The sequence below is a fragment of the Vicugna pacos genome, chromosome 16 (genome assembly GCF_048564905.1).
Source record: "Vicugna pacos chromosome 16, VicPac4, whole genome shotgun sequence".
Taxonomy (NCBI): domain Eukaryota; kingdom Metazoa; phylum Chordata; class Mammalia; order Artiodactyla; family Camelidae; genus Vicugna; species Vicugna pacos.
The window spans coordinates 42,821,720-42,834,163 of NC_133002.1; the positions used below are offsets into that span (position 1 = coordinate 42,821,720).

Below are 12,444 nucleotides of genomic sequence, written 5' to 3' on the forward strand. Positions count from 1 at the left end.
GGGGAGGAGAGTGGGAGGGGCGGGGAAAAGGGTGGGAGGTGGATGAGCGCGCGCGCCGCCCGTCCGTCGTGGTTTCCTGGCTGCGCGCGGCGCTGGCGGAGTAGCTGTAGCTGTAGCAGCAGCCGCGAAGATGGCGGAGGGGTTGGAGCGTGTCCGGATCTCCGCGTCGGAGCTGCGAGGGATCCTGGCCACTCTGACTCCGCAGGCCGGGAGCAGAGGTGAGTCGCGCCGCCCAGCTCCTGGGCTGGGCCTGCCCGCCCCGCCTCCCTCTCCTCCTCTGCCTCCTCCCCGCTCAGTTCGCAGCTCTCCGGAGCCCCCGCCCCTTCCCCCAACAGTGGGGGCGGGGGCCGAGGGCGGTCCCTCCTCGCCCTACCAGCCCGAGAGCCGGTGTGGGGTCGGGCTCAGCCAGCTCGGACCTCTCCGGGAGAGCCCAGCTCGAGTTCCTGCCTCCGCCCCCTTTCTCACGGCGAAGGTGACTGTTCCCCGTTGCCCCAGCCCTCTCACGCCAGCCCGTGGAGTCCCAGCCGTGAGGAGACGCGGAGAGGAGTGGGCGCCGGAGTCTGGTGGAGGCCCCCGCGGCGTATGGTTCCCAGAGGCATCTTCCGCAGGCCTGCCCCGTCGTCTCTTTAGCGTTGGGGAGAAAGAGCTGGGGACATGGAGGAGAAAGGTTTAACAGCTTGGGACTTCCTTGCTGAACTTTTTCCCCACAAGGCAGGCTTTTGAAGGCTGCGCCACCCGAGGGATCCAGGACCTCCGAGAGCCGACTCTATTCTGGTTTGGCCTTGGCATGTGTGGGAGCAGTTTTTATCGGAGAGTATATTCAACTTGCAAGTTAAAGTCTCCAAACACTAGGAAAGCTCCAAAGAAGATTCTAGTGTCTCACCTCTCCTTGGTTAAGCGTCTGTAGTGGAGTTGTGTAGAATGATAGTTATGCTTCTGCAGGCTTGTGGCCAAAGTCTTTGAAATTGGTTTTCGTTGGTCATCTGAATTGGATTATTCAGGTTTTCTCCCTCTGCTCTGGAAAGTGGTAGTGGCTATCCCCACTTCCCCCTCACCTGGGTCACAAAGCCTGCTGAGGGTGAAGCTCTGCTAGAGTTAAACTGCTTTACCTTTATTCATATTGGATGAAGCAGTCTTTTAAACTTCTGAAAAAAATAAAGCAGTATCTTAATCTTCAGGGTTTTTTTCCCCCCTTTTTGTTTTGTTACACCCCTGGGTATAAATTCTGGAGCCTGTGATCCCTGTTATGTGCTTGTTTGCATTGGTGTTTATAAAACAATACTGGGATTTTCTGTAGTATTCTGTTTTTGAGTACTCTGTAATCTCACTAACTCCTGTTGTTTCCCCACTGAACAGTCTAGTGGCTACAGTAGCCTTTCCCCTTAATAAATAAAGGTAACAGATACAAAAAAAAGATACTTGCTTATCTGTCATTAGGTGAGTTCCTGGAGCCTAGAGAGTGGTTACTAAAGTTCTGCACTCTTGTTCTTGAGTGCCTCAGTCCTTGGTATTTTGAGAGCATGTCACAATACTTCCATCATCCTTCAGGGAAAGCTACCTTATGGAACTTTTTCCTTCTCATATTCCATCATCATAGCAGTTAGTCTCAGTATTCTAATGATGATAGTCTGAGCAGTATTTCCTTGGAATGACCCTGCTGGCTGCTGTTAAGAGAGTTGGTGACCATGAGTGGAGTTGAATGTGAAAGGAACTGCTTCCTGTTTGCCTCAAAAGTGGGTATGTGATTGGGTAATTGATATCCTTAAGAAGAGGATTGTCCTGGCCAAGTTCAGTGACTGGAGTTGCAAATATTTCTCCAGAGATGTACAGAAGTGTGGATTTTTATGCATACTCCTCTTTTTCTCCTCCCTCCCCCCATTGGTATGCTAAAAGGACTTAGCCACTTCGGGAATTTGTTAGAGGCAGAAGAAGAAAAGGCTAAGATGGATCCAAGAGCTCTACAGCAGAGAACAGTCCGGTGCTGAACTGGTTAGAGATCTTTTATTCTGATGCTGATGAGGTAGTTTGGGGTCTTGAGGATCCAAATATGACTTGGGTAACACGAGAGAGTAAGGTTTTTTATTCTGTTTCCCTAACTTAGCTGTAGGTAGTTCCAACGCAGTTAATTTCTTAGCTTTGCCAGTTGCTGAACAAATATTGTAAACCTAGTAGAGCTTCTGCTTCTGTGGAAATTTCCTTCTTTGTCCACCAATATTAATATTTCAATGTGTAATTCTTGCTTGACTTTTCTGTTACTTAACCAGAATGACAGTTTTTTTCCTTCCCTCGTCCTTTATCCTTTTCTTCTACGTTTTCCTCCCTGATACTCTCTCCAACATCACAGAAAACATGAAGGAGCCCAGACAGCGTAAAGATAACAGGCGCCCAGATCTGGAAATCTATAAGCCTGGTCTTTCCCGACTAAGGAACAGACCTAAAATCAAGGAACCCTCTGGGAGTGATGAATTTAAGGATGAAATTGTTAATGATAGAGATTCTTTGGCTGTTGGAAATGGTACACAGGTCATTAAAGATGTCTGCAAGGACAACCAGCAGCAAAATGGTCCTGTAGACCCAGAAAACACTCGGGCACAGGAGTCCTTTCCTAGGACTGTTGGACAAGAGGATCGAAGTCTAAGAATTATCAAGAGGATGAAGAAGCCTGACATGCAGATCTATCAGCCTGGAAGGCGTTTGCAGACTGTTACCAAAGAACAGACTAGCCGGGTGGATGAGGAAGAAATTGTCAACCAGGTAGAACAACTGAGAGTAAAGGAGGATGAGTATAGGGGAAATGTGAAAGAGGAGGCTGTGAATAAACCAGACAAAGAGGAGGCAGAAAAGAGTCTAAGTGGTGACAGAGTGAGGGCCACAAAAGGAGAAAAAGGGAAGAGGATTGAAAAAGGGGAGGGCGTGAAGAAGGTGAACGATGACCCTGCTCAGGGGAAGCCGGGTTCTGCAAAGCGCTACTCCCGCTCAGACAAACGGAGGAACCGCTACCGCACTTGCAGTACCAGCTCAGCTGGGAGCAACAACAGTGCCGAGGGGGCTGGCCTGACTGATAATGGATGTCGCCGCCGCCGCCAGGATCGGACCAAGGAGAGGCCACGACTGAAGAAGCAGGTATCTATGTCCTCAACTGACTCCTTAGATGAGGACAGAACTGATGAGCCTGATGGACCCCGGAGGAGCACAGAGAGGAAGAAACATTTAGATAGAAGCTGGTCTGGCCGTGGAGAAGGAGAGCAGAAAAGCAATGGCAAAGAAAATCGAGGCACCCTTCGTGTTACTTTTGATGCAGAAACCATGAACAAAGATTCCCCCGTGGTGAGGTCAGCCAGGGAGGATGTGGATAGGATAAAGCCAGACAAAGGCTCAAGCAGTGGGGGCAAAGGCTCTGAGACTCAGGAGTCCAAAAACCTAAGACAAGAACTTCGGGGTCGTGGCCGTGGCATTCTGATTTTGCCTGCGCATACCACCCTGGCTGTCAATTCAGCTGGTTCTCCTGAATCTACACCTCTGGGACCTCGGCTTTTATTTGGATCTGGTAGTAAGGGATCTCGGAATTGGGGCCGAGGAGGCACTACTCGACGATTGTGGGACCCAAACAATCCTGATCAGAAACCTGCTCTAAAGAGCCAGACACCCCAGCTACATTTTTTAGACACTGATGATGAAGTCAGCCCTACCTCTTGGGGTGACTCACGCCAGGCCCAAGCATCTTATTATAAGTTTCAAAACTCTGACAACCCCTATTATTACCCCCGGACACCAGGCCCTGCCTCCCAGTATCCTTACACAGGCTATAGCCCTCTGCAGTACCCGGTGGGCCCTACAAATGGTGTGTACCCAGCGCCTTACTACCCAGGCTACCCGACTCCATCAGGACAGTATGTTTGCAGCCCTCACCCTGCCAGCACCATGAGTCCTGAGGAGATGGAGCAGCACATGAGGAACATGCAGCAACAGGAACTACATAGGCTGCTCCGGGTGGCTGACAACCAGGAACTGCAGCTCAGCAACCTGCTCTCTAGGGACCGCATCAGTCCTGAGGGCCTGGAGAAGATGGCTCAGCTCAGGTATGGTGTGTCCCATCCTGGCTAGAGGGAAATGGGGATAAGCTGGAGGTGTACAGGCTCCCATGGCTGAGGAAGGTAGAAACCTATTAGGCAAGCTCCTGGGTGTTATCTCCCTTTCACATTTTTTTTTTGTAAGGGAGGGGGAGTTGGAAAAAAGAACAGAATAGAAAATTTTATTTCTAGTCCTAGAAATCATTATGCTTCTCACTTTTTCTTTAAGAAAAAAAAAAGCCTTTAAGAGAGCATGGAATCTGGATATGGAAAAGGAAAGACTTTTCAAAGTGCCAAGAAATGAACAACATGTAACTTGTGGTGAAGATTTTACTTTGGCTGTTAAATTTAGGTGGAGGCATACGGGAAAAAACTACTCTCCTAGACACAACTGTCTTTAGAATGACATTCTGCTATGCAGAATGGAAACTAGGGAGTACTACACCTGGTGGAATTTTAGATTTCCTGCCAAGGAAGATGTTTAATTTGTAGGAACCTCAAGTCTTGGGTCTAGCCTCTCCTGTAGTGTATCTGGAGCTAGAAGTTGCATGTATTTTATTCCAGAGCTGAACTGCTGCAGCTGTATGAGCGCTGTATTCTATTAGATATTGAGTTCTCTGATAATCAGAATGTGGATCAGATCCTGTGGAAGAATGCTTTCTATCAGGTGATTGAGAAGTTCAGGCAGCTTCTCAAGGATCCGAATGTTGAGAACCCAGAACAGATTCGGAGCAGACTTTTGGAGCTCTTGGATGAGGTAAACCATCGTCTTTATGTCCTCAGGATAAAGGCTTCAGCACCCTTTAGTTGTGATGGATTTTTACCACCTGAAATACTGTTTTATAACAGAACGTTGACAATAAACTGTATGCTCTTTTCTTGGATTTAGGCCTACCCTATCCCTTTTACTTCCTTGAGATCACAACTTACTGAGAGTTGGAGTTTTGATCTTGGAATCTTTCTGAATGTCTTAGCCAGAGCGTGCACGTGCGCGTGTGCGCGCGCGCCGTGTTCATTCGTTCGTTTATAACTTTAAAACCATGGAGAGGCTTATGCTATCAGTTTGACTTGTGCTTAGGTGGTGGCCACTAAATACTGTATATGCCTCCCTTTTGTCAGACCACTGAGCATTAGCAGAACTTTGAAAGGGTCACTTGTCCCAGTTTCTGGGTAGATTGGGTCAGAACAGGCTGATTCGGCTGATTCTTATTTTTTCTCTCTATAGGGTAGTGACTTCTTTGATAGTTTGCTTCAGAAGCTGCAGGTTACTTACAAGTTCAAACTGGAGGACTACATGGACGGTCTTGCCATTCGCAGCAAGCCACTACGAAAGACAGTAAGCCAGCTTCTTTATCTTAAATTTATTTATCCATTTAGTAAGCATTTATCTAGTGTTAGTTATGTGCTAGGCACTGTGCTGGGTGTTGAGGATACAAGAATGAAAGATACAGTCTAGTGGGGGAATAGACCAATTAAGCCAACAATTGTAATGTCATAAGTACTATGGTAATGGCGTGTATAGAGTATTGGAGGGGCATGGAAGGAATCAGATCTGATTTAGACTGAGGAGGGTCAAGGAAGTTTCTCAGAGACTGTGAGGTTGAGTTTTGAAACATGACTAGGAGTGGAGCGGGCAGTTTCAATGCAGGGCACAGTGAGAGAACCACACCTTGTTGGGAAAGTATAAGAAGTTCGGCGTCTTGATGTCTGCAATGTGGATTGGGCTGTTGTAGGAGGTAAACGGAATGAAGTGGGAGGGGATAGATTGTAAACTTCTATGCCTTGTTGGAGAGATTGGACTTTTTTCTGAAAGCATTAAAGAGCCATTGATTGATTTTCAACAAATGCATAGCATAGATTTGTTCTTAGAACCAGTCACTTTGGCAAATGAATGAGTTTGGGCAAGAGTGGAGGTAGGATAATCAGGCATGGGCCTGAACTAAGGTGGAGGTAGTGGAGGTGGAGAAGAGAAGACAGACTGGAAAGATAGAAGGGAAGTAGAATTGAAATTGCTGCCTCGTTGGGTGTGAGTGATGAGGTTGGAGGCATGAGGAGTCTAGATCATCTCCCATTTTGTGGCCTAGGAACATGGCTGGGAAGGAAGAGGTTAGTTCAGTTTGGGATAAGCTTAGATGGAGGAGCTCAAAAATGAACAAATGAATGTTCTGGTCTGTCTGGAGCACAGGAAAAGGAGCTGGGCTTGGTGATAAATAGATTCAGAAGTCATCAATGTATGAGTGATACATGAGTTGAAGCAGAAGTTGGGAAACTGGGAAGGATAGCCAGAAAGCAGGGGTCACATTTCAAGATGGTGGTAGGTAAAATTGTCAAGTGCCAAGAAATCATCAAATGTTAAGATTACTAAAAGGTGTCCATTGGATTGGATGACCTCATCATGAGTTATTTTAATTGGAGAGGATGGAAACCAGATTGTAGTGAATGAGAAGTGGGGCAGCAGATAAAATGAGAGGGTAGTTTAGGCTTTTCTCTTAATAATCTTGGCTGTGAAGGCAAGAAGGGAAGATAGTAGTTGAAAGACATAGTTTCAAGAGAAGTTTGTTTTTAAGCTTTAGCGTGTTTATATGTTGAGGAAAGGGCCAGGGGAGAGGAGGAGGTTAAAGATTCACTAGAGAAAGAAGTATAATTTGTGGAACAGAGGTTTCCTCTTGCCTTTCTGCTCCTTCTGATGATTTGCTATGCACAGGCTCTATTACTGATCAACAAGTGTCTGTTGAGTCCCTCCTACACACAAGGTGCCATTCCAGGCACACGTAATTCAATGAGGAACAGGAAAGCTGTGGTCCCAGCTCTCGGAGTTTAGAGCTTGATTAAGGATGAGTACAAATGTTGGATTAGTAATTGCAGACACAGTGACTTCTGCAAAGGATGTTGTGGGGTATACGGTAAAGGGGCTCAGAGGATCATAGAGGCCTGAGGAAGTCACAGTTAAGCTGAGGCTGAAGACCTGAGACGTTAGCCAGGTGAAGGTGTACATGAAGATGTGAGAACTACAACGTTCTTGGGAAAGGGAAGTGTATATGTGAAGGACCCAGAGTGGGAGAAGCATGATGTGTTAGGGGAGCTAAGAAAAGTCTTCTGACTGAGGCACAGTGAAGGGAAGTGGTCCTGGGGAGGTGAGCAGAAGCTAGATCATCTAGGACTTAGTTCAGAGGGCATGGAGATCCTTTGGTGGAATTTTTTTTTTTTTTTTTTTTTTGGTTTCCCTCATTGAGGTGGCAGAGTGGCTGTAGTATGGAAACGTACCAGTTTTCTTGGTGCTTTATCAGTTAAACACCAACGATTCTTGGTGTTCTTTCATAGAGAGGATGTGTGGAGTAGTCAGGACTCTGAAGGTGTGTGACATGTGATACACAACTTTGCTGAGGCACACTTTTGAGTTTTGTGTTTGGAGGCTGAGTTGCAGTAGCTAGTTACTTAGCAAGTAAATGAGTCTTCCCAAGGGGTCAGTATCTACTTCTCCTTTATTCAGTGGCATGGTAATTTCTTGTGTGTGTGCAGAGTGGAATTACATGTTGTAAAACGATGTTCCTTCAGAAGGTTTTTTGGTTGGGCACATGTCTTGGGATTGTTAAGGGTTTACTCTGTTACTTTCTCATTGAGTGACAAACGCCGAGCCCATCAGTGAGAAAGCATATATGTAGTATTACCCAGTCTTAGCACGTTGGAGGTGTTTGGTAAAGGGTAACTTATTTAGGGAATTATTGTCTTGCAAAGGGAATGGATGTAATGCAGTAACACAATTCAGTGGTATTAACAGTTTGAGGAGAAATACTATAGTGATGGCAGGAAAAGAACAGAGTAAATAATTGATTCAGTGTTTGTATATCCCTTTATAATTTGTGAAGTCTTTCTACACTTATACCCTCCAGTTACTCTATGAAATAGGTATTTTTGTATTCCGATGAGGAAACTGAGTCCCCACGGTTTAGCTGAGATCACACAACTGTTACATAGAAGTCAGCATGTTTTCTTCCATTTGACTGGGACCTGAAATAAGAATGACCTCCTCTCCTTCTGCCACTCTTTCTCAGTGAATTTTGCATCACGTTGTTTTTTTTTTTTTTTTTTTTTTGGCTAGTCAAGGTTAGACTGAAAACTTTTCAGTTTGTTGAGGACTACTGGTGCCTTATTAATGCTGCTCTGTTATTTTGACCCCATGCCTGTCCTTTGGGGTTGAAGTTAGAATTTCTTGGGTATATGCTACTAAGTGATCGTTTTTCCTGAAGGTAAAATATGCCTTGATCAGTGCCCAGCGATGTATGATTTGCCAAGGAGATATCGCCAGGTATCGGGAACAAGCCAATGACACAGCAAACTATGGGAAAGCACGCAGGTAGTATTTCCTCTTGTTCATTGCTTCTCTTCCCTGTGTGGCTTTAAGATAAGCCCTATTAAGAGCAATGGGCCACCTGAGCAGCCTCCTGTATGGCTGTTTTACAGGTGCTCCTGTTGGTCTCTGTAGTCATGCTTTACTACTCCAGGGTTATGTCTAACACTCCAGCTTAAGTAGTAAGGGCTATCAGGTGATGAATTGGGAAAGTGTTGATACAGAACTTTTTGTTGTTGTTTTTTCTACTGTTTTCTATTGTAGTTGGTACCTGAAGGCCCAGCACATTGCTCCCAAGAATGGGCGCCCCTATAACCAGTTGGCTCTGCTGGCGGTGTATACGGTAAGAAATCTTGGACAGGGAAGTATTTTGCAGGCAGTGTGTGAGAAATAGGGATTTTGATAGCATCAGTTCTTGGAGTTAGATTTCATCTGAATACTATAACCCAAAGTATATCCCCTTCTGTCTGCCATCCTCAAACTCCCTTTTGTTAGGGTTATGTTCAGAGATAAGTTATCAGGGATCCCTCACTTCAGTTGAATCTGTACTTCATTTGCTTTCACTGCACTTAAGTTCCTAGCAGATGCTCATGCTCCAGCCAAACATTGCTCTTTCTTTTTGACTAAGGCTTCTGCTCTGAATCTTGCCTTGCTTCCCTTCCCTATCCCATTGAGCTAGGTTGTTACTGATTTCTGGAAGGAAAATAAGGCTCCCTTTACTTCTCCCCGTTAAAGTCCTCAATTAACCCTAAGTACATCCTTTCTTCCTTTCCCCAGATCGTCTTATTCATCTAAATCTTTTTACCCAAGGAGTCTTCTCAGCAGAAACACGATAAATGCCAAATTGTACCTCTCTAGATCTTACTAAACTCCTCTCAGTGTGGCTCTTAACGGTGAGCCTTGAGCTGATGGAGCCCCTCGTAAGGAAGCTGACTTCAAGGGGCCAGTGGTAGGTACCAGAGGTTTCAGTATAAGAAGCAGCTAACGTGCTCATTAGTAAGGAGAGTTTTCTTAATGCTGTCAAATTCATAGCTCAAATAAACGGTGTTTGAATTAATATTTTTATTCCACAAAATGTTCAAATAAATTCCTAATAATTATGGAATGAAATTGTTGATCAAGTAATGTTGTTTACAGATACACTTTCTTTTAGAATCTGTTGAATCTCTCTCTGCTTTTTACCTCTGTCTTATTCTCTTTGCCTTTTCCGGAATGTCATATAGTTGGAAGCAAACAGTATGTAGCCTTTTCCCATTGGCTTCTTTCACTTAGCATTTAGGGCTTTCTGGCTTAATAGCTCTTTTCTTTTTATTGTTGAGTAGTATTCCATTGTATGGATATACAACAGTTTGTTTATCCATTCCCCTACTGAAGGCCATCTTGGTTGTTGCCAGCTTTTTACTATTATTTATAAAAATTCTATAAATGTTACATGCACGTTTATGTGTACTTCTGTGGACAGAAGTTTTTGACTCATTTGGGTAAATACCTAGAAGTGTGTGTATATATAGTTTTGGAAGAAACTGCCAAACTATCTTCCAAAGTAGCTATACCATTTTACATTCCTACCAGCCTTGGATGAGAGTTCTTGTTGCTCTGCATCCTTGTCAGCATTTGTTTTGTCAGTGCTCTAGATTTTGCTCATTCTAATAGGCGTGGTAGTGGTATCTTGTTTTAATTAGCAATTTCTGAATGACATATGATGTGGAGCATCTTTTCATATGCTTATTTGCCATCTATGTATCTTCTTTGGTGAAGTGTCTGTTTAGGACTCTTGCCCATTTTAAAACTAGGTTATTTTCTTATTGTTGAGTCTTAAGAGTTCATTGTATGTTTTGGATACCAGTCCTCTATCAAATATGTGTTTTATGAATGTTTTACCTCAGTCTGTGGCTTTTCATTTTCTTAGCAGTGTCTTTCACAGAACATGTTTTTAATTTTAATTAAATCTAGCTTACCTTTTTCTTTTATGGATTTTGCTTTTGGTGTTGAATCTAAGAAATCATTGCTAAATTCAGGTTACCTAGATTTCTCTTATGTCATCTTCTAGAAGTTGTAGAGTTTTCCATTTTCCATTTAAGTCTACAGTCCATTTGAGTTAATTTTTGTGAAAGATGTAAGGTCTATGTATAGGTTCATTGTTTTTCATGTGGATATCCAAGTTGTTTTCAGCACCATTTGTTGTCTTTTTCCCATTGAATTGCCTTTGCTTCTTTGTCAATGCTCAGCATAGATGACTATATTTGGGTCTATTTCTCGACTGTCTTTCTGTTCCACTGATTTATTTGTCTGTCCTTTGGCCAGAAGCACACTGTCTTGAGTATTGTAGCTTTATAGCAAATCTTGAAGTTGGGTAGTTTCAGTCTTCCAACTTTGTTCTTCTCCTTCAATATTGTGTAGGCTATTCTGGGTATTTTACTTTTCCATATAAACTGTAGAATCGGTCTGTTGATATCTATAGATCTAGTGAGTGGTATCTCATTGTGGTTTTGATTTGCATTTCCCTAATGGCTAATGATATTAAGCATCTTTCGATGTGCCTTTTTGGCCTTTTGGAAAAATATGTATTCAAGCAAGTCCTTTGCACATTTAAAAAATTATTTTTAAATTAAAGGAAAAAAATTAATTGTAAAATACACAAAAAATGAAATTTACTATCTTACCCATTTTTAAGAGTACCGTTCTGTAGTGTTTCTGGACTCTCAATTCTCTCCCATTGATCCATATGTTTATTCTTGTGCCAGTACCATATTGTTTTAATTACTGTAGCTTTGTGGTAAGTTTTTAGATTGGGATATGTGAGTCTTCCAATTTTGTTATTCTTTTTCAAGATTGTTTTGGCTATCTGGAGTTCTTTGCAATTCCATGTGGATTTTAGGATTGACTTTTTCATTTCTGCCAAAACAGTCATTGTGATTTTGATAAGGGTTGCACAGAATCTTGGATTGCTTTGGGAAGTATTTACATGTTTACATGTTTACTACATCTTCTACTCCATAAACACTGGTTGTTTTCCATTTATTCAGGCCTTTAAAAGGTTTTGTAGTCCCAGTGTATTAAGTTCTGCATTTCCTTGGTTTAATTTATCTCTTAAGTATGTTATTCTTTTTGATGTTATTATGAATGGAGTTGTTTTCTAAATTTCTTTTTCAGATTGTTCATTATTAATGTGTAGGAATACAATTGATTTTTAAGTGTTGATCTTGTGTCTTGCAGCTTTACTAAATTCCCTCAGTGGCTTTTTGCCACTCTAATTAGATCATCATATGTTTCTTTCATGGACCTCTGACCTAAATCAGTACTCCTTTCTAGTCCTTTTCCTCTGTCCCTCTTTTTTCTGTCTCCCTCTTAACTTAATTGTCTTTTAAAAACACTTTCTCAGCTTTTCTGTAACCTCCAATCAGTCATTCAGTGAATCTCTAGTACTTACTGAGAATATGCTTGTGCACAGTGCTTTGCTGGGTTCCATCAGCAATAAGTGTGTGACATGATTTTGTCCTGAAAAAAAACTTTGTTGAGAAGACAAGTGAGGCGTGTAGACAATGATAACAAATTAGACTTGATGAGATATGATGCAGTTGATTGTTAGACACACCATTATTTTCTCTACCACTAAGAAAAAAAGTGATTTAAAATAAGACATAATGATAGATGTTGACTGTAGGTGGTATCTCAATTTCAGAGATGTTAAAATATGAAAAAGTCACTGTAGAATTAATAAAATACAGTGTAAAATCAATTGAGTGGAGTAGGCAGAGATTAGTACGGATTGAAATAATATTAAAGATAGCTCCCACCTAACTGATGTAACTGTGTACCAGATATTCTTTTAAATTGTATGCATTATATGAATTCTAATCTTTTTAGGAGCCATATATGTGTGTGGATATCTTTATTTTACAGAAGGAAACCTTTCTAGGTTGGCTTGCTTAGAATTATACCTAATAAATGGCAGGACCAAATTCCAACTCAGACAGGTGAACTTAGAACGTGCGCCTTTAACCATGCTAGATAAATGCAAGACGG

At 42.8% G+C, this 12,444-nt stretch overlaps 1 protein-coding gene across 4 annotated transcripts in view; it reads left to right on the forward strand.

The window, feature by feature from the left end:
• Positions 1-19: 19 nt before the first annotated feature.
• The window catches only part of SMG6 (SMG6 nonsense mediated mRNA decay factor), a 190,987-nt gene continuing 178,562 nt past the window's right edge, over positions 20-12,444 (forward strand). For 2 of the 4 annotated variants that reach the window (XM_006214454.4, XM_015248021.3), the window contains exons 1-6: positions 20-218; positions 2,345-4,079; positions 4,635-4,827; positions 5,296-5,406; positions 8,318-8,424; positions 8,683-8,761. In XM_006214454.4, the coding sequence (XP_006214516.1) occupies positions 131-218; positions 2,345-4,079; positions 4,635-4,827; positions 5,296-5,406; positions 8,318-8,424; positions 8,683-8,761 (2,313 nt within the window). In that variant the 5' untranslated portion in view covers positions 20-130. Of the gene's footprint in view, positions 219-253; positions 473-579; positions 1,990-2,344; positions 4,080-4,634; positions 4,828-5,295; positions 5,407-8,317; positions 8,425-8,682; positions 8,762-12,444 lie in introns of those variants that run through there. The other 2 variants (XM_072939028.1, XM_072939027.1) reach the window with 2 other exon arrangements.